The sequence below is a fragment of the Symphalangus syndactylus genome, chromosome 6, assembly GCF_028878055.3.
Source record: "Symphalangus syndactylus isolate Jambi chromosome 6, NHGRI_mSymSyn1-v2.1_pri, whole genome shotgun sequence".
Taxonomy (NCBI): Eukaryota; Metazoa; Chordata; class Mammalia; order Primates; family Hylobatidae; genus Symphalangus; species Symphalangus syndactylus.
Genome location: NC_072428.2, coordinates 11,599,623 through 11,620,563, shown reverse-complemented (window position 1 = coordinate 11,620,563; position 20,941 = coordinate 11,599,623). Strand labels below are relative to the sequence as shown.

At 50.6% G+C, this 20,941-nt stretch overlaps 1 protein-coding gene and 1 pseudogene across 7 annotated transcripts in view; both read left to right on the top strand.

Moving 5' to 3' along the window:
- The window catches only part of PRDM11 (PR/SET domain 11), a 132,748-nt gene that overhangs the window by 100,115 nt on the left and 11,692 nt on the right, over positions 1–20,941 (top strand). For 6 of the 7 annotated variants that reach the window (XM_055281826.2, XM_063641827.1, XM_063641826.1 and 3 more), the window contains exons 5-6: positions 2,334–2,401; positions 17,209–17,396. In XM_055281826.2, coding sequence (XP_055137801.1) covers positions 2,334–2,401; positions 17,209–17,396 — 256 coding nt within the window. Of the gene's footprint in view, positions 1–2,333; positions 2,402–6,493; positions 6,916–10,103; positions 12,379–17,208; positions 17,397–20,941 lie in introns of those variants that run through there. The other variant, XM_063641828.1, reaches the window with a different exon arrangement.
- Positions 10,720–12,378, top strand: LOC129484196 (uncharacterized; annotated as a pseudogene).

Sequence of the window (20,941 nt, the reverse complement as noted above, 5' to 3'; positions counted from 1 at the left end):
AAAGAGAAGAAGTTGGAGGCAGAGAGGGTCTTCCACTGCATCTCAGCGTTTTCTTGAAGCAAAAGGAGAGAGAGGCCTGAGACAAATATAACTCGTGTTAATTTTTGTTGGCTTTAGCTGATGGGCACAGGGTTGTCAGCTGCATTCTTCTCTATAATTTCTGAATGCTTGAAATATTTCATGATTATTGTTATTTTTAAGGGTAGATAAAAGAGGCTCTAGGCTCACCCTCAGGGCATCAAGCCTGCAGAAAAGTGAAAAGGAAGTGAGAGGCCCAGGGTAAGTTGGGGGGCAGGCCTGTAGGGTATGAAGGCTGTGGCCATAAATATGAGTTTTATTGTAAGTGCAGTGGATGCCGTTTTGAGCTGGTGCGGGACATGATCTGATTTACATTGATAAAGGGCTTCTCTGCTGCTTTGAAGAGAACGATGGAGGCTTATGAATGGCACTAGGTTAGGTAGGAGTCTAGGCATGGTGACTATCCATCTGTTTCCCATCTCCCAGGAGTTCTCCCAGGTTCTGCTTCACCAAGTCTTCAGGGAACCAACCCTGATCTAGCTCATGTGTCAAAACTTATCAAGTTGTACCTTATATGTCAATGATGCCTCAATAAAGCTGTTAGAAAGGAAAAAGAAGGAACATGTCACTGTGAAACAGAAAGAGGCAGGATGTATAAAAGGGTGGACCTGAAAAAAAAACTAATTAAAAATTCTGGGAATGAAAAATATTCATCAAAATAAAGGTAGTCATTAAAAAAGAAAACAAAGAAAGTTGGAAAAACCTCAGTAGATGGGAGAAACCCTGGATTAGACACAGCCAAAGAGATAATTAGTGGACTAGAAGAGAGTTCTGAGAAATTTTTCCAGAGAGTGCCCAGAATAATAAAGAGAAAAATATGGAAGAGTAGTTAAAAGACATGAAGGATATATTGAGCTACTCCCATAATTTTTTTTTTTTTTTTTTTTTTTTGAGGCGGAGTCTCGCTCTGTCACCCAGGCTGGAGTGCAGTGGCGCAATCTCGGCTCACTGCAAGCTCCGCCTCCCGGGTTCACGCCATTCTCCTGCCTCAGCCTCTCCGAGTAGCTGGGACTACAGGCGCCCGCCACCACGCCCGGCCAATTTTTTTTTTGTATTTTTAGTAGAGACGGGGTTTCACCGTGGTCTCGATCTCCTGACCTCGTGATCCGCCCGCCTCGGCCTCCCAAAGTGCTGGGATTACAAGCGTGAGCCACCGCGCCCGGCCTTTTTTTTTTTTTTTTTTTTTGAGATGGAGTCTTGCTCTGTCTCCCAGGCTGGAGTGCAATGGCGCCATCTCGACTCACTGCAAGCTCCGCTTCCCAGGTTCACACCATTCTCCTGCCTCAGCCTCCCAAGTAGCTGGGACTACAGGTGCCCACCACCACACCCAGCTAATATTTTTTGCCATACGTGTTTAACAGAAATTTTACTGAAAGAGAATGGAGAAAATGACTGAGAAGCTGTCCTCAAAAGCCTAATGACTGAGAATTTTCCAGAATTGAAAAAGATATGAGTCTTGGAGTTGAAAGGTGTTCATCAAGTAGTAAGGAGAATTTCAGGAAAGTAAATCTTCACTTCAAAACCACATAGCAAAACTGCAGAAAATCAAGAGTAAAAGGAAAGTCTTAAAATTTACCACAGACAGATTATCCACAAAAGAACATTAGACTGACAGCTGTTGCTTTTGCACTGATGACAGTCTTTTTAGCAGCCTTCAGAGTGCTGAAAGAAAATACAACTTAGCCTAGAATTTCATACCCAGCTGAACTCTGATTAAAGAGTGATGATGAAATAAAAGAGAAAGCAGCCCAGCTTCAAACCCTGAGGCTCTTGAACATTTAGAGGTTGGGGAGAGGAGGAACCCTCTCAAATCACATATGTTCAGTCATCCAGCAGTGGCCTCTGTCTCCCACAGAAACTGTAAGGAGAGAAGGATTGGTTTAGCCTTTGTAGTTGCAATGCGAGGCCAGTGGAAAAGCCCCCTGTCAGTCATGTTGCTGAGTATTCCATCAAGACAGAGGAGGGAGATGGTCCCATCTGCTTCCCATCTTCCAGGAATTCAAAACACCTGTGAAGGGCTTTGTGTGTCTAGGAGAATAGGATCTCCAGTGTCTCTTGAAGAATGGGAATGGGTGGAGGGTAGGTAGCAGAGATTCCGAACCCAGCCTGCATTTCAGTTCTGTAGCAGTGGTGACATTTCAGGGGGAGGTGGAGGGAGCAGGTGGGACCAGGCCCTGGGCCCTGGTTGGGAGGAGCCCAGGGACATGAGAACCCCTCTAGAATGGCCCATCCTAGACTTTTTCTCTTTCTTCCAGATTGTGGACAAGAACAACCGCTATAAGTCCATAGATGGCTCAGACGAGACCAAAGCCAACTGGATGAGGTGAGCCCTGCTCTGCTGATGTCCCAGGGGTCTTGCCTGGCCTCTGGAAAGGAGCCAAGGGAGTGTGTTGGGCCTATGGGAGCTCCAGTGGTGGAGACTTCTGGAGGCTGCCGTTTGCAGGGTTTGGATGCATCTAGCTCTGAAGGACCCACCTTTTCCCCTAGGCCTCCATCAGGGAGCTCTAGAGGATGGCATGTGGTCAGGCCGTTGGGATGCAGGGACCCCTCGGGCTGCTCATTTGCCAGTGTGTCTGGAGGACCTGGGCCCCAGGCTCCTGGCAGCATTCCTAGGGAGGAGGAGGAGAATGTCCCCCACGTAGGACTGTGACACCTCAGAGCACGCTCCTGCAGGGGTGGTGTGAGAATCATCCCAGTGTGGCCCCAGCAGTTGTTTAAACAGCCTCCATGGAAGAAAGGGCTCTGACAAAGTCTTCAGCTCAGTTTTTGACAGTGTTGCTGCCTAAGTTTGAGTACTTTGAAGCATCAACTTTACCCTGTTCCGGTGTTCGGGACAGAAGTTTGCACCAGAAGTTTCCTTAAATGCCAGCCAGAGGAGGCAGGAGACTGGCCCCAGGCAGGGTCACCCAGGGATGGCTGAGCTGAGCCCAGAACCATGGGTCCAGCATGATGCTGATGGTCTGTGCCGTGTGCGAGGGACTCTGCCTGGTGGGGTTTGTGGACAGGGGTGGGAGATCTGACATGCCTTGTTGTCTGCTTGGTGGCCTCTTTCTGGAACCTAGGAGCACTGACTGGGGATTTGGATCTGGGTGGGAGGGGAAGGAAGCCTCAGATGTCTGGAGTCAGGGGCACAGCCACACGATGGGCCTGGGGCCCTCTGCCGGCATTTGCACAGTTTTGTGACCCATGGGGCCTTGAGGCTGGCGGTGGGATTGTACTTGGAGAGAGGGCAACTTCCTAAGAAGAAGTGTGCTGTCTTAAACTCAGAGACTTTCTAAGCAAATGAGGAGAAACAGGTTTGAGGCACAGAGTATGTGATGAAGGCTCCTGTGTCCTTCCCAGTGGCTCCACTGCCCAACTCTACTCCTGTCAGAGAGCGGCCGAGCAGCAGTTCACACCTCCCAGAGTACTTTAGCATTCGCCCTCTTATGGGTTGGGGTGGGTATTCTCATTGCCGTTTGATGGGTGCAGAACAAAGGCTCCAGAGACGAGCGGGCCCCCTGCCTTGCAGTGTGGAGAATAGCACCCACTGCCCCCAACCTCCTTGCACACAGCTGATCCAACACTGCCCTGAAAGTGGCCCCAGGGAGGTAGCTTGACACCCCCGACTGCCTTCTCTTCACACTGCCACGGGGTCCAGGTCAGCTGAGCACTTACAGTTCATCACCTGTGTACTGAGCACCTAGTTTGAGTCAGACTGTGAAATGGGTACCAGGGTGGATCACCCAGCCCTGCCCCACCATACCCCATGCCTCACCCCCACTGGCCCTTCCCGGGCTCACACCTCCTACCACAGAGGTGACTTTCCAGTGTAGTTTTTGCACCGAGGCAGAGTGTGCTGCAGGGGCCCAGATGAAAGAGGAGGGGTTCGTTGACATGGGCCTTCAAAGGGGCCAGGATTGTGTCTGGGGACACTGGGTTGTGGTGTCTAGTCAGGCTGTCGGGCGGCTGCTCAGTTTGGATCCCAAGCCTGTGTTGCTGTGCTGCCTGCCCTGTGGCTGCAGCCTGGCTCTAGGCAAGCAGGCGAGAGCGTGCGTGTGTCCACTTGGGAATCAGGCTTTCTGTGCTATTGCTTTTAAGGCGCCGGGAGCTTTGCCCATAGAACCGAATCTGTTCCACTCTTTCACCCATCTCTGATCTTTCCCCCTGGGGACAAGGCCTCCCCAAAACCCCAAAGAAGGGGAGTTATCATCCGAACTAACTTATCTATCCTCTGACACCCCACAGATTGTGACTTAATTGAGCTGGGGGTGGGCCTTGGGCCTTGGTATTTTTAAAGCTAGTGATTCTGATGTGCCACTAGCATGGAGAACCACTGCTCTGTACAGATCTTCATGCCACGGTGGTCAAGCTGAGGGCAGGGCAAGGTCTTGCTTAAGAGCATACAGTTAGGGTAGCAGAATCAGGATTTGAACTCCTGGCTCTGTAATCCTAGGTCAGTGTTTTTCCTGTTTGTGCACAAGAGACCAGGTGAAGCATGGCTTCCTGGACCTGGATGGGCATTGGTGAGCAAGGGGTTTGGGGGTTTCTGCTACTGACACCTTGCTAGCATGGTATCTGTCCTGTTCTGCTCCCAGCCTGTCCTGATTCAAGATGGCATCTGGGTAGTCACAGCTGGTGGGCTCTCATGACCACTCAAAGAGCAGGTTGGGGTTGGGGATGCAGTTTGTTGCCACGGAGACGCCCCTCCTGTTGCTGTTGGAGTGACGGGAAAGCTGTTAGTCCTGGGAATCCTCCTTCCCTTTCATGTCCAGCTTCCGTGGTGTGGCTCTTTCTGACTTGCAGATGCTCTCCTTTGCACTGTCATGGCACCGCTTGGGGATGACTGAATGGACTCAGTTTCTTAACAAAATTAATGGTGGGCCAGGAGGGGAATGGGCACTGTCGTGTTGAGCTTATCTTTATGACAGCCCCATCTAGGTGATCTGTCTGTGATGGTTCTCAACCGGGCACTATTTTGTGCCCCTGGGGGCATTTGGCAAGGCCTGGAGACATGTTTGATGGTTGGATGCTATCAGGTAGAAGCCAAGGATGTTGATAAAATCCTGCATTACACAGGACACCCCTTCCCCCCAACAAAAAATTATCTAGCCCCAACTGCCAATAGTGGCAAGATTGAGACACCTGCATTAAGTCCTCCTGATAGCCCTGGACAGTGACACTAGAATTGTCACCCTAGTTTTATGGAGGAGACTGGGTTCACACGAGTCCCATGGCTTGGCCCAAGGAGACTCAGTCTGTAGCTCCAGGTCTAGTCCCATATTCCTGCCACCATCTTGGACTGGGTAATGAGGCCCCCAGCCTTCTTCCCATCTTCTGGGACCTGGTGTTTTGGGTGCGTGGGTAGGAAGGTGAGGGCTGAAGTATGTTGGTGCCGCTGGCCTTCCCCTCTTGGTTTCAGAAGGAAACCAAGGAGTGAATGCGCCCTGAGCTTTACTCCATACCCTCATGTCCTCTCTGGGGTGGATTTTTTAACCTTTTATCACTAGTTAAAGGGGTGACAGAGCCACAATGTGGAGAAATCAAGTTCCAAAGCCAGAGCAGGAGCCAAGTGGGATGGAAGGGCCATGCTGTGCCCCTTGCCCAGGGCCTCTGGCTGCTCAGTAGAGAGGGAATCCCAGGTCCCCCTGGTGTCCACCAAAGTGGAACTTGACTCCCTCAGGACAGTCGTGGGCTTCTCAAATTCTACCAAAAAGCCACAGCAGCCCACCCCCGAAGAAAGCACTCCCATGGGAAGGAAACCTGTTTGCCTGCACATATGCAAAGGTGGGGGCTTGGAGAACTGAGCGGGACAGGGAAGGGGAAGGGGAAGAGAGCCACTAGGCAGAATAAGCTTTCTGTGGCCACACCCTAATCATGGCATTGTCGCTGCTACACCCAGTGGTAGCCCAGTGTAAATAGTTCCCCTGGTTACGTATTCTTCCGAGCCATTCATTCAGCTGTAGGGCTGTAGGTAAATATCGCTTTATAGAGGCAATGGTCTAATCCTAATTTCAATAAAATCCTTTATTGCTACTTTTAAGAGATTTTAAGCCCCTTACATCATGATGTTTTTCCCTCCTTGGTAATAACCCTGAAGAGTTGTGGTTATTATTCTGGACAGGGAGAGTAAGGTGTGAAAGGTTGAACATGAACTGCCCTAGCTCTCACCGCTAGTAAGAGCTAAAGCAGGCCCTGAAACCAAGGCCTTCAACTCTTGAGTTCAGTGCTCCCTCCCATGTAACGCCGTCTCTTCTTTCCACCCTCCCTCCGAGGAGTAGTGGAAGGGACCTCTCGGTAGGAGGAGGGTGTGGTGGGGGCCAGGTTGCCCCAGGTGCCTCCTGGCTCCCCAGCTGGGGGCCAGCAATTAGGAAGGAGAACCACCTGCGTTGACGGTCATTTACCCAATTGTGCTTTGTGGGATATTCAACCCAAGGAATGTGGCACACCTGGCCGAGCGTAAGAGGAAGCCCAAGTTCTCCAAGGAGGAGCTGGACATTCTTGTCACAGAGGTGACCCACCACGAAGCAGTGCTCTTTGGGAGGGAGACCATGCGGCTGTCCCATGCTGACAGGGACAAGATTTGGGAAGGCATAGCCCGGAAAATCACCTCCGTCAGCCAGGTGCCCCGCTCCGTCAAGGACATTAAGCACAGATGGGATGACATGAAACGGAGGACCAAGGACAAGCTGGCCTTCATGCAGCAGTCCCTGTCCGGCCCTGGGGCCGGGGACCGGGCCCCCACCATCGTGCTCACAGCCCACGAGAGGGCCATCGAGTCAGCGCTGCTCACGGCCCGTGCAGGGCACGGCTTCCCCAGGGCAGAACTGGATGGCACCGACAGCCCTTCGACCAGCTGTGAGTATCACCAGTCCCCCACCGCCCAGCCGGCTGCCTGCCCCCCAGCCTACAGTCCACAGTCTGCCACCGACTTTCCTTCTGGTTCTCTCCTGTCCCTCTCTGTCCAGCCCACTCTTTCCATCCTCCCCTCCTTCTCCCACTCTTCTCCTCTCCATCCCTTTTTGTGCATTCATTTTCAAATATTTACTGAGCATCTCCGTGCCAGAGCCGTGCTAGGAGCTGGGAAGACAGCTGTGTATAAACCCCACACAGGCCCTGCTCTTGGGGAGACCCTGGACTCCTAGGAATAAACCAACTTTAAATAATTGCACGAGTAAACTGGAAACGAAGGGATGGAGGACACAGGAGTCCAGGAGGTCCCAAGAGCAGGGCTGACTTCATGAGCATGCAACCTGAACAGTCACAGGGGCCGCGGGGTTTCAGGCTCTGCTGTCGCCATCTGGACATTCTTCATAGTTTTTGAGGCAGGGTCCCCATGTTTTCATTTTGCATTTGACGCTGCAGGTTATGTAGCAGCTGTCTGAGAGTTAAGGAGTGGGTAAAACTGGCTCCACTGGGGACTGGAGAAGGCTCCCTGAAGAAGTCCAGCGGACTGGGATGTGAAGAGTAAGAGTTAACCAGGCCAGGCAGCAGCGTGGGGCGCGGAGAAGGGGAGGGGAGGCGCGCAGGCAGAGAACAGCATGTACGAGGCCCCGCATCAGGAAGGCGCTTGGCACGTTCCAGGAACAGTGAGAAGCCAGGAAAGCCCAAGTGTAGCAGCACGGGGGAGGGGGCTGGAGACGAGGCGGCCAAGCTGTGAAGGCCCAGGCCGGGCCGTGGAAAGATCAGTTCCTTTCTGTGTCTGGTCCTGACTGCTTTGTTCCTCTGTTATTCTCCTTACTCCCCTGCCTGAGCCACGCTGCCTGCACCCCCTTTTCTGTGTGCTGCCTCTCAGCTCCCTCTCCATCCTCCCAGCTGCTCCCCCACCCGCTCCCCACCACTCTTCTCCCTCTGTACTTGTCCCTGCCTTTCCTCTCTACTTCCTGTGTCTCACATGCACTTTGAAGCCAGGGCCCCAGCGGCCGAGGCGGGTGTCCCCTGGGGCTGGAGTTCTAGTTGGGGCTCAGCAGAAGGGGGAGCAGTAGAGGCCTCTGCAGGGGTTGCAACCCTTCCTTTCCACCTCTGCGCATCTCCCCGTGCCCTGCCAGCGGCAGTCCCCACTAGAGGCCGTCTGCCTGACTGGCTTGTGAATGGTGGGAGCCAGGCAGGAGGGGCTCCGGGGAAGCAGCCGTGGCTCAGCCTGTGGGAAGGTGCTTCGCAAAGACTCACTTGCACCTTCCCTTCCTGGGCTCCCTGCCATTGTGATCCACTCGCTTCCTGTTTGGCTGGGGCTCCTGACAGGTGGCCGTTCACAGAGTCAGATGTTTAGGACTGGAAAAGAACATGGAGACCATTTAGTTCAACTTCCTTGCAATGCAGAAAGTAAGCTCTGAAAACCAAGGTGGCCCTGCGCTCGATTCAGAAGCAGGACTTGAACCTGGGTCTGCTGGCTTCCTGTGAATCAGTGTTTTCCTAAGTCTTAAGAGGATTCCACCCTGTGATAAGAAAAAAATGGGGGGGTCAGCATCCAGTAAAGCCTGTTCCCTGCATCCTGCTCCACTCACCCCTCCATCTCCCTGAGACTGAATGTAATGAAGCCACCAAAGGTAACCTGGGCTGGCAGGGAGCCGGAGTGTGCCATCGGGCAGAGCCCACTCGCCCCATGGCAGGCTCACAGCCCTCCCTTTCCTGGCAGTGGCCAGCTGCGGCAGCACTCGGCCAGGGGCTTGGCAGAACCGGGACCTGGGAGGGAGGGAGCAGCATCACCTCGCTGGGCCTCACTCCTTCCAACACTGGCCATGCTAGAAAGGTCTCTGGGATCTCAGGGGATGGCTGCTGTCCCACCAAGCACTGCCAAGAGACACAGGGCTCTTACCAAGCTGGCCCAAGTGAGCCCCCAGGACCCCTGGGAGGCATGAGGTAACTAAGATAAACCTGTCTGTCCTCCCCGTCACCTTCCTAGGCGGTGGTTCTGAGTTGAGCCCTCAGATCCAGGCAGGGAGGGCTTGCCTGTCAGGAGGGTCAGCCCATACATTATTTAATCCTGCCACAGGGATCAGCCCATACCCTTGGTCACCAGAAAGCAGGACCCACATGTGCAGAGGCTGGGCCCCCTCCCTGTGTCCGGCTGCAAGGAGCAGTCTGTCTGATGGCCCCTGTGCAGTCAGATGCTCCTGGATGGGAGCACGATGTGACTGAACTGGAAGCCTGCCTTGGGGGACAGGGTGACAGCAGGGCTGGTTTCAGAGGTGGCTCTCCTGCTCTGCACTGTCCTGCGGGTTTCTTCAGCCTGTCAGCATCCGCTGCAGTGATTTAAAGTGGAGATTCCATATTAGTAGTCTTTTATCCCTCGCCCCCTTCCCACTCTTCCCCCCAAGTCCCCAAAGTCCATTGTATCATTCTTATGCCTTTGCATCATATGGCACAGTGTATACTGCTTGGGTCATGGGTGCACCAAAATCTCACAAGTCACCACTGAAGAACTTCCTCATGTAACCAAACACCACCTGTACCCTAATAACTTATGGGAAAAAAAGGGTGCAGATTCCAGCAAGGCCACAAGATGGCCCCAAGCAATGCAGATGTGGCCTCAGAGAGGCTGGCGCTCAGAGAGCCGAGAGCATCATAGTACCTTTAGGCAGGCGCCGCTCCTTCAGCGTTACAGAGCGCCTTCATGTTTGTCATCTTGTTTATGACTCTTCTTAACACCCCAATTAGGTAGCCAAGCGGTTCGATGTGTAGACAGGGCAGTCGTTATCATTGCAGAAAGTGAGTTGCAGAGAGATGAACTGACTGCTGAGGTCAGGAGCTGCTGGGTTGGCACGCAGCTGCTGGGCTGCGGTCTCCAAGTCCCCTGGCCTGGGCTCTTCCCCACTAGAATGGAGCTGTTCCATGCGAGGAAGAGGAACTTCTCCCCAGGGATGCTGGGCCCATGCACCTCAGGGATTTGGGGAACAGGGATTTCTGTATGGGCGGGGGCCAAACTAGACTGCAGGGTGGCAGGGCAGGGGGATACTCAGGTATTTTTCAGGGGCAGGGCCAACCCCTGGGCCTCCCTCCTTCTCCCTTTTGTAACCACTTTTCCATCTTTGTTTCTGTCCCCCAAGATGATGAAGATGAGGAGGCACCGGGGCCCTCAAGGCAGCCTCTTCGGGTGCCTCTGCAGCGGTCTCCGGAGGAAGAGGCCCACCTGGCCAGGCCCGCCCTGCTCCGTTCATCCTCCTCCTCAGACCAGTCTGAGACAGTGGGCCCCAAGCCAGAGGCCCTGCCCCATCCCTCGCCCCAGGCCCAGGCTGCCTGCAGGACCCCTCGGCCGTACCCCAGCCCACCTACCACAGGCCTCGACTGGCAGCTCCTCCACGTCCATGCCCAGCAGACCGAGGTGTTCCGGCAGTTCTGCCAGGAGCTGGTGACCGTGCACCGGGACATGGCCAACAGCATGCACGTCATCGGCCAGGCCATGGCCGAGCTGACCAGCCGCGTCGGTCAGATGTGCCAGACGCTGACAGAGATCCGGGATGGGGTTCAGGCATCTCAGCAGGGGCCAGAAGGGGCAGCCCCTACGGGCTCCACTCCCCAGGCCACCCAGGCCCAAGCCCCCCTGCCAGAGCCCCCACCAGCTTCCCCAGCATCAGCCCCCACACGGACTACCAGGTCTCGGAAGAGAAAGCACAATTTCTAACCCAGCTAGTCTGCACTAGGAGGAAGAGTCATGGAGGAGGGATGTCTGGCCTCACAACAAGGGCCAGTCTCTCGTGTCCAGGAACAGGATCGATGACCCTTGTAGGACATTGGGGGCGCTGTCACCTCCTCACCGAGCGCAGGTCGCTGCCCTGTGGTCTAACAGAGCATGTATTCAGCCCCGCACCCTCATCTTTGGCGGATGCTGAAGATGTAAGATAAGCCACCTGCTTGATGCTTGCTTGGCCTGGAGATCGTTCTCCTCTTGGTCTGTGTCCCGTGGCGGCAGGCCTTGCAGGGAGGGGGGGGCGCAACAGTGGGGAGCATCCAAATGGAGTCCCGCTTCCCAACCTCGGGGCCGCTGCATCGGCCTCCCACGTGTGACCTCCCAGGCCCTGCTGCTGCTGCTTTTGAAGGGGGTGAGGCCTGATGGGCAGGTCAAGTCAGTCCTTCAGGGAGGGGTCTGCCCTCCCTTGCCGGGGGTGGTGCCCGCCTTGGCCCTCCGCTTGCCCTTGTGCGCGTGCTCAGCTGCTGTGCTTGCCTTTTTTGGAGTGGGGAGAAGAATGGGATGACGTCGGAGGAAGGAAAAGACTGTCTTGCATTCATAGAGAGCACTTTATGCTTTTCCTCGCCCTTGCGGAGGGGTGGTCTTAGTGGGGGCTCAGGACAGTCAGCTCGAGGCAGCCAAGTCAGGTATTATTATGATCATTTTTGTCATCATCATCTGTATAAGACAAATGACACAGCCAGTTAGTGAGAGGGCCAGGACTGGAAGCCAGGGTATCGGTTTTCCCAGCTCCCCTGTCAGAGGCCAGATCTGGAGTAGTGGGAAGAGGAGGTGGGGGGGCAGGTCTTGCCCCTTGCCAGGCCTCTGCCCCTTGCCAGGCTTCTGCCCCCTGTATCTCTGCTTCTGCCTCAGCTGTCCTGGGTGAGGTGGGAGGCACCTAGCATTTAGCAGGTGATTCTCCCACCCTGCCCTGGCTCTATGGCTCATAGCCAGTGGCTTGGAGAGGCAGGGCCAGATCTCAGGAGTGGAGGGCAACCTCTTCCCTGGCTTCTAAAAGAATCCAGAGCCCAGTGGGGCTCATGTCCCATTCCAGGTTCCAGCATGCCTTGCCTCTGCTTGCTCGGGCTGCCTACGCACTAGCTACATACACCTCTAGCTTCATGTTTCATGTTGGAGTGTGGGGAGAAAACTGGGTTCTTAGCATTAGGGAGGGAAGTGGCAGGTGGCAGATACAAGCTTAGCTCTGACCTGGGTGCAGCTCAGCTCTGTGTCCTTTTTTTTCCCTGACCTGAAGCTGACCCCAGCAGAAGTCCCCCAGCCAACCCCTCCACCAAACAATCCCCCACCCTCCCATCCTGCCCCCGGCCGTAGTGGGAGCTGGGTGGATTGCAGCAGCCATTGCCTTCCAAGTCTGTTCTTGGAGTGCTGCTTGTAAACCCAAGCCAAGCTTTGTCCCACGCAGGGAGAATGGAAGGTGACTGCAATGTCCCTGCGCCTTTGGCTCCATCTCCCCATTCTGTGGTTCTTTGGGGGTTCCTGCTTCCCTCAAACTGAACACTCTCCTGTCCAACAGCCCGATGGCTTAATTATTGCCTGGAATTGCCCGGCCTTCTATGCTGGAATCAAAGATTGCCTTCCGAAGTATTTTTGTTAAGATGGCAATAAAAAGAAATCAATCTCACTCTTTGAACACACCCAGTGTCCAGGATCTTTCTTTGGTGTGTATTCTTTTTCTTCGTTTCCTGTGAAAACCTCAAGGACCCCAAAGCAGGGGTTAGATGTTTAAGGAAAAGCATGTTGGTGAGAAGGGCTCGAGTGCCCCTTGATTTCCCTGATTCTATCAACTGCCAGATTCCCTGTATCCAGCACCATGTCAGGCCCTCAGAGGAAAGGAAGGGTATGCATGCACGAAACCACTCAGTTATATTTCATTTCTCTGCTCAAAAGTGAGGTGTTGCTAAGTCAATTTTACCTTTTGTTCCCTAAAAGTAAGCGAGAAGTTCTGGAAAAACAATCACCGTTTCGGACAGGAGGCTTTAGAAGGGTCAGGGGCTGTCCATGTGCCAGTGCACTTTAGGGGCCACCTGGAGGCGTGATCCTCCCCACCAATCCAGGTGCCTGTGTGTCTGGCACTGGCAAGGCTCTGCCCACCTAGATCTGAGTCTTCTCAAAGTAACCAAAGCTGCCGCCTCTGCCAAGAGGAAGCCTCCTCACCTGTGCATTGCCCTGGCTTAATGCCAGTCTCAGAGAGCTTCTCTCAGACAGGAAGTCCCCTAGTCTTGCCCACAGATCCCCTTTCTAGAAGGTCCTAACTTGCCATCCTCCGCAGTTCTTGGCCAAAAAGCATGGCCATAGAAATGGAGGACTACCCAATTTCCGAGAGATGCAAAGATGCCGTGAAACCATTCCCAGGGCCTTCTCTCCCAAGGTCAATGTATGAAGCAGTGACTGGCTGGCTGCTCTCTCTGTTCCTGGGGAGGGAAGGAGCCAAATTGGAAGCTGTAAAACTGAAACGGAAGTCAGAGCAAAAGAGACAGTGAGGACTTGTCAACTTGGGATGGAAAAGATTTTCAGTTTCTGTTTCTTGGCTTCAGTGGGGATTGTTGGGCTAGCACATTAAAACAGGAAGAGGAAACTTGGGTGAGAGACAGAAATGAATTGGAAGAGGGAGGCCTCTAGCCGTGACCAGGTGACCATCTGGTGGGTAGATGTGTGACCCAAAGCCCCTCCTAGCCCGGAGACCTGTGCATGTGAGAACACAGAGCCCAGCCTCTTCTCGGTCGGTCTTTTCCTAGTTCTGCCTCACTAACTGGGGCAGCTTCCTTTGTATTGAAGATACCCACTAGGCAATAGTGTCTGAGCCTGGCCTAGTCAATTCCCTCCAGCAAAATGGGTGCCCTGTGTTATGTTCTCTTTTGCGTTAGAAACAATAGTCGTATGCTGACCCAGCTAGAAAATATGATGCACTTGATAAGACACAGTGGGTGAGGTCTGAGAATTGTTGTCTTAGTACTTACCTATCCAGTCCCCAAGGTCAGCGGGGAGGTTGGAATAAAAGCAATCCAGGATCACCATGACAGGTTTAGTCCAGAGCTCTCCACTGCCATCAGCAGCACCACCACCTTCCCCTTGATTGCTCCAAAGGTCCCAAATTCTGTGGGTTGGAGTTGAAATGCCTCAATAAGCACTAGCATTTGCAGAACAGCTTCAGCCAGGCATTCTCTGTGCCTTCTCTCAAGAGGTAGTGACCTGGTTAACTCTTCAAATCTCCTTGCAAAGAGCTGCTCAGCCACAATGGATAGATTTTGCCCCTCCTGGTAGCCTTCCACTCCTTGGGGAGGGCTTCTGATTTCTGCAACCATGTAATCAATGGAACAGGCACAGTTCTTCATGAAGGGGTTGTTGTGAATGGGGACAGAAGGGTTCTGGGGACTGATCAAGCCAGCAGGTGTTAAGGCAAAACACTTAAAAGCAGGAGATCTAATCAGAGGTAACAGGTTTGGGGACCTAGCTGGCCTCATTTAGCTTTACCTCTTAAATGGTATAACATAAACATCTTGTCAGGGGAATGGGTTGTGATTCACCAAGAGTTGCCATATATATTGTATTTCAAATGCTAAGTTTCAGAACAACAAATACAACAAAATCTGAATAAGCGTTGATCTGCCTTTGAAAATACTTTGTGATTTATACAACGCCTTGAGGTTAGCTTTCCAAATATTGATTCTTGATGGATAGAAAAAGACCAGAAGATTGAAAGTTAAATTGACTTGAGTCTTTGTAAACCTTTTGACACACCCTAGAAGTTGCTCTTTTGAATAAATAAATCCCTGATAGGAAGGTATTTCTCATCTAGCTTTTTCTCTTGATGTTGAGTGTCAGAGAAATAATTCTAGCTTTTAGAGCTTGGTGCTTGTTTAGAAACTGGAAGAAAAAAAGGAGAAGACAGTATTCTCCAATCATAGTGCTGTGATTCAAGTGAGTCCTGTGAGAAAAAAGATGAATGAATGGTTTCCCTTTCGTATCTGGGAGCAGGAAAGTTTGGAACAACTTCTATTCTGTGCCAACTGCAAGGTTGATTATTTTTGGATGTCAAATCCTAGACTCTCACTAAATTGGGGACTGGAAATATTTTGCATATTCAGAAGAAATCTCAGCTATGGAGAAAAGTCTGACTCACAGCTGTAGAATTGAGATTGGGAATTATTAATTTGGAGTGACTTCTCTCAGCCAGGAGAGTCTCTTTTCCTTTCTCTTAAGTCCTTTGTTAATAACATCATGAGGCTGGGTGCGTGGGAATCACCATGTGGTCTTCACTACTCAGGGATAGCAATGCTTATATCCGATGCTGATAAGAACACCGATGTGTTGGGGCTAACAGAGAACACAGACCTAGGATAAGACGCAAATTCTGGGGGAGCTAAGCGCTGTAAATCTTGCAAGTTCTACACCTCCATGGTGGAGCCTGTGGCTTGCTTCTCTCAAAAGGTTGAAGCAGCCAAAGCCAACATTTGCTCTCCCATCTGCCTTGGTCTTACTCCTTCTGAGGTCTTGCAGTATCGTGTTGCCAGAATGGATTGTTCCCTGGACTCCAGTGATCCTCCTTGGAGGGCAACAGCCTCCTCCCAGGCTCTCCAGATGAGCAAGGCAGGATATAGATGAGACACAGATGAGGGGCAGCTGGAGCCATCCCTGGGACCTCTAGAATGTAGATTCTCCATGCTGCCAGCTGCCACCACTGTCACCTCATACTGGAATTGGCATTCATATATTTCCTTTCTTTGTGCATGTGTCAGGAGTGAGGTGGGTGACAGTAATAGTTGCTCATTGAGGGAAACTTTGAAAGTGTGCAAAATTACAAAGATGATCCACCTATAAGGGGTTGTCGCTGTTAAAACATTGGTATATTCCCTTCAAGTCGTTTACTGGGGCTTGTTTTTAAAGCATTATTGGAACCATAGTGTACTTCCAGTCCTATTGTTCTCACACTCTCTTATTTCAACACCATTTTTCCATGTCATAAAAGATTCTTTGAAAACATTTTTCTATGGATGAATAGCATTCCATTGTATAAATGTAACATCATTTACAAAATCTTTTCTCTAGTATTAGACATTTAAATGTTTTGCCTTTGTACTGCTATACACAATGATACAAGTCAGCATATTGGTATGCCGGGTTTGCATACTTCATCCATAACTTATGTTTCTTGAGCCATATTGTCAAATTGTTAACTAAAGGGTTGCACCTGTTAATTCTGCATCACCAGTACAGGAGACACCTTTCTTACCACCTTTACCAATAGAGATATTATCATCTTTTAGAAATCCGTGCCAATGAGACAATGTACTATGCTGTGTTTCTTTTATTAGTGATGCTGAATACTTTTCATTTGTTTATTATCCATCTGAATTCTTCTGTGAATTTTTGTTTCCTCTGTACTTTTCCAGATATAATTCATTGGGCCACACCAATCAGACGGACTTTGATTTTTGTTGCTGGTTTTTGAGACAAACCATAACATAAAGAAGTTTATTGTTTACTACAAATTTCCTAGGTGTTGTGTAGCTCAGAACCCTAAAACGCCAACTAATTTCCTCTTGCCCTCTGATCTGTACACCTTCACTCCTCAGCAGGTGTTCCCTCATCCCACCTTTTGAAGGTGGGTAGGGTGGTGGGCTGGATGTTGCACATGTTGTTTCAGTGAGAATGGGCGAGGGCGCTAGATTCTGAGGGTCTGACAGAACTTTAAAGGTTTTCTGGGCATTGCTGAGTTGGTGCTTTACATGCCCACATAGGAGCCATGAGTTACAGTGGGAAACATGCATAGGACTCAACGCTCCATCTCCCATTTATTAGCTGTGTGACTTTGGGCAAGTCGCTTGGCCTCTCTGAGCCTCAGTCTCCTTATCTTAAAATCATTTAGTAAGATTAACCAGTGGTTGTCAACCTTTTGTAGTCTCTTATTTACCTTCCTCCCCTGTCCCCACTAGATCCCCCATTTTTTAAAAGATTTTGATCTTTAGCATTTATTAATTGATCTCTTGGACACTTTGTCACATGGGCTATTTCAGCTAGGCTTTGTGAAATACTGGAAACAGTTGAAGGACCCCAGCCTTACCACCATCAGAGGCCTGTGGGTATCTGGGAACCCCTGTGGTTAAAAGTTAGTGAAGAGTAGAAGAGATGACCTTTAGTTTTTCAATCACTTATAGTATCTAGTTGATATATTTTCCATATGCTGTGAGGCAGGTAGGGCAGGTGTCATATCCAGTCTCAGAAAACAGAGATTCTTAGAGGTTTGGAGATCTGCTTGAGGTTCCACAACACGGTGACGTTGGGACAGGGATGGGTTCTGGCCGGTGCTGCTTCTCCGGACAGGGCAGCTGCTCTGCTGATGTTCACACAGGCCCACGTGCCTGTGGACTTCTAACCATCCACACTTGCCCAGCACTGTGCGGGCACCAGCGGGCACTCAACAAACGGTGGCCTGTGCGTTCTCACCTGTCTCCCCTCCCCGCCAGGTACGTGGTCATCTCCCGGGAGGAGAGGGAGCAGAACCTGCTGGCGTTCCAGCACAGTGAGCGCATCTACTTCCGGGCATGCAGGGACATCCGGCCTGGGGAGTGGCTGCGGGTCTGGTACAGCGAAGACTACATGAAGCGCCTGCACAGCATGTCCCAGGAAACCATCCACCGCAACCTGGCCAGAGGTGAGTGCCACGCTCCACATGAGCTGCGCCCACCACTGAGCCCCAGGGGAGGCCTGGATAGCTTGTTTTGGAGCTTCCTGAGAAATACAGTTCCCAGCAATGGGAAACCCAGAGTGATTTGGGGGGAACAGATGGTTGAGGTCTGAGCGGCAGCTCTGGGCCAGGCAGGGGCCACCCCAGCATGTTATCTTCCCCTAGAAATGGTCTCAGAAATCCTTACCACATACATTTCAGAGTATTCATGACAGAGACAAGCCCCCAAAGCCAAGCAAATATGTTTAATCAAAATGTACCCTATTTCCCCAACTCCAGTTGATGAAAAGATGTTACAAACTGCCACTGCCTCAATAATGATCGCAGTAATAGGTAACATTTACTATATACTCAATATGTGAAATACTGACAACAGTCCAAGGACCCCACTCTACCACCGTCAGAGGCCTGTTGGGTATCTGGGAACCCCTGTGGTTAAAAGTTAGTGAAGAGTAGAAGAGATGACCTTTCATTTTTTTCAGTCACCTACAATATCTGGTGTTGATATATTTTCCATAGCCTGTGAGCAGATTTTCTGCATGTTCCCATGTAATCATCATAGCAGCCATCCCTACCCTGTCAGAGTACCCTGAGAATTAGATGGAGTCATGGACATGTGGCATTTAGGACAATGCCCACCTCCATCATCATACGTCCTCAGCTATAAAGTTTTAATACTCATGATCCCACATGGATTCTTTTACCTGTCTTACAGATGTGCAAACCGAATATCAAATGAATACAGTGATTCATCCAGGGTCACCTGGCTAGGAAGGACAGAACTAGGTTTCTAATCCATATCAGTCTGACTTCAAGGTCTAAGTTCTGACCTGCAATGTTACCTGATGTCCCAGACAAAACCAGTCCCCTCCTTGTTTCCTCCTGGTGTCTCTACCGCAGTCCTAATGAGATGAAGTGAAGGAACAATCTCTATCAAAAGAAGAAGGTTGGCAGGAGGTGGGATGGTGACTTAGGTGTGGGAAGCCGGGTGGGTTGGATGTCCATCCAGAAGCAGTTTTAAGTACTCTCAGCCCCTAGTCCTTTACCCTTTTATTCCATCCTCATCCTGCCCAGGGTAGACTGGTGAGTCCAGGCCCTTCCTTCAAGGGTTTTTTTTTTTTTTTTTCCCGACTAAAACCACACATCCAAACACCTAGAGTCTATCTGGTGCCAGGAACCAAGGCTGTTCCCAAGCCTCACCATATCGTGTTCCTGACTAACTTACTAATTGGAAATAAATCTTCACTTGGAATATGAGGGGAGAAGATGAAAAGGGGGTGGGAGTGACTTATTCAAATTAAGCTATCTTTAAAAGCAAAACAGAACAAAGCAAATTGTGGACGTTGAGTGCACAGCTGCTGCCTGACTTGGTAAAAGGTATCTGGAGATGATGGGCAGTAAAAGGAGACCCCGTAAACATACTCATTTCTTGTCTTCTTTGGATCTCAGGGTTGGGCACATGTTGGTTTCACTTGGCAAGGCGTGCTTCCATGATGAGGCTGCAGTGGTTTCCATGTGACCTCTGGAGAAGCCTCATGTAAAAGTGCCTGATACATGGTAGGGACTCAATAAGTCTTTGTTGAATGGATAAAAGAAGAAATGAATGAAGACAGCCAAGAAGGTTTCCAAAGAATCGTACCACTAGAAGAAAAGAAAACCCAGAAAAATCCTATCTGAGAACACAGATTTCATCCCTTGGTCATAACCTTCTTGCCTTCTTCTGGATTTGTGATGTCCTTTTCTTCCCCCAGTGGTCTTCTCCAGAGCACCTGAAGCTACATCATCCTCCATGAGCCCCAAGACCACAGGGGACTGCTCAGAGAAGGGTGTGAGCTTTCTGGAGTGGTTCAAAGGAGGCGTGTCAGACACACTTGAACGGAGATACACCAAGACATATGAAGATACAGGAGGGAAGAGGGTCTATTCCTGGTCAGGCTGAACAGTAGGAAATAGGAAGGAAATTAAAAGCCACAGTGGGGCAGTTCCACCACTGTGGGTGGTCCTGAAGCCCTTGGGAATGGTCATGGAGCTCAGTGGCTTTTAAATGTGTGCCTCTATAGCCTGTAGCTTCAGCGGACTCCGGTTAGTGGTGTCCCAGATGGGTGTGCCATTGCTGCTCTGAAAGGGAGATCCCCTATGCCCAGTCACTCTTGGTCTTAAATAGAAGGAGGTTTCTTTGTCATTGGAGGTTGGCACCCTGATGGAGGCCAGAGCATGAATTATTAGTTCTTATTAAGTAGGGATATTGGTTGTTGCCAGAAGTCTTCCTGAAGAGAGTGTAAACTATTCCTTTGTGGTTACCTTTTAAGAATAGATTGCATCTAAAGCTTGCATTCAAACAATTTATGTTATTTGACCTACTTTGATTCATTAATTTACTTTGAGGTTTTCTTTGTTGTTGTTTTCCATGTTGTATGGAGGCTTTGGAACCAATTTCATGATGCTTAAAGGTCTCTTTCGGCCCGTAGATTTTTCTGAAAGCCTTAAGTCCACAAAGATCATACTAAGAAATTTGAACAACGTTGTTTTCAAACAATGATGAGGAATCTCTGGTGATTTCTAGGCTTGACTTCCTGACGTCCTCAGTTGTTTGCTGCCTGATTGTCCCATGAGGAAAGGAAAATGTGGCTCTTGATTTTTAGAGATTTTCAATGGGCAAGTGCTGCATCTGATCTGTAAGACATACAGGTTGCATTTTCAAGTTGTCTCCATCTCTCCCCTTTCTGCAGCTCAGCTGATATAGAAGTGCAGGCTGTGGGGAGCTGCCTGGGTTCCAGAAGCCTTGGAGATAAAGTTGTTCCTTAAGTATTCATGTGAGGACAGAAAAGGTGCATCCTGAATAGATAACTTCCTTTTGTGCTGTAACCTAAAGGAAACCTGAAGTCAAACATGGGGCAGGGCACAGCACCCGTGCCAGCTGTGGGAAACCAGGCGTGGAACATCTGGACTGCTTATGGCAAACCCTTCAATCAGAAGCCTTTTGCAAATGGAGCCATCAGAATCCTAAGTACAGTTTAGTTCAAGTCATTGTTCAGCGGCACATCACCTAGGGCCCCTGCACCTGGTCTAGGAAACCTTTGAGATTTCTGAGTTCCGTAGGCTACTTTCAGGACCCTCTAAGGGCTGAAGAGATTCCTCTGCCTTTTTAGCATCTCTCACCAGGAAGCATCAGCACTTCTGTAGCAGTTTATGAAACTATGTTGGTAAGTTTTAAAGAATCAGGCTAGCTGGGTGCCATGGCTCATGCCTGTAATCCCAGCATTTTGGGATGCCAAGATGGGCAGATGGCTTGAGCCTAGGAGTTTGAGACCAGCCTGGGCAACATGGCGAAACCCTGTCTCCACAAAAAGTACAAAAATTAGGGTATGATGGCATGTGTCTGTAGTCCCAGCTACTTGGGAGGCTGAAGTGGGAGGATCACTTGAGCCTGGAAGGTGGAAGCTGCATGAGCACCACTGCACTTCAGCCTGGACAACAGAGTGGGTCTCTGTCTCAAAAAATAAAAATTAAAA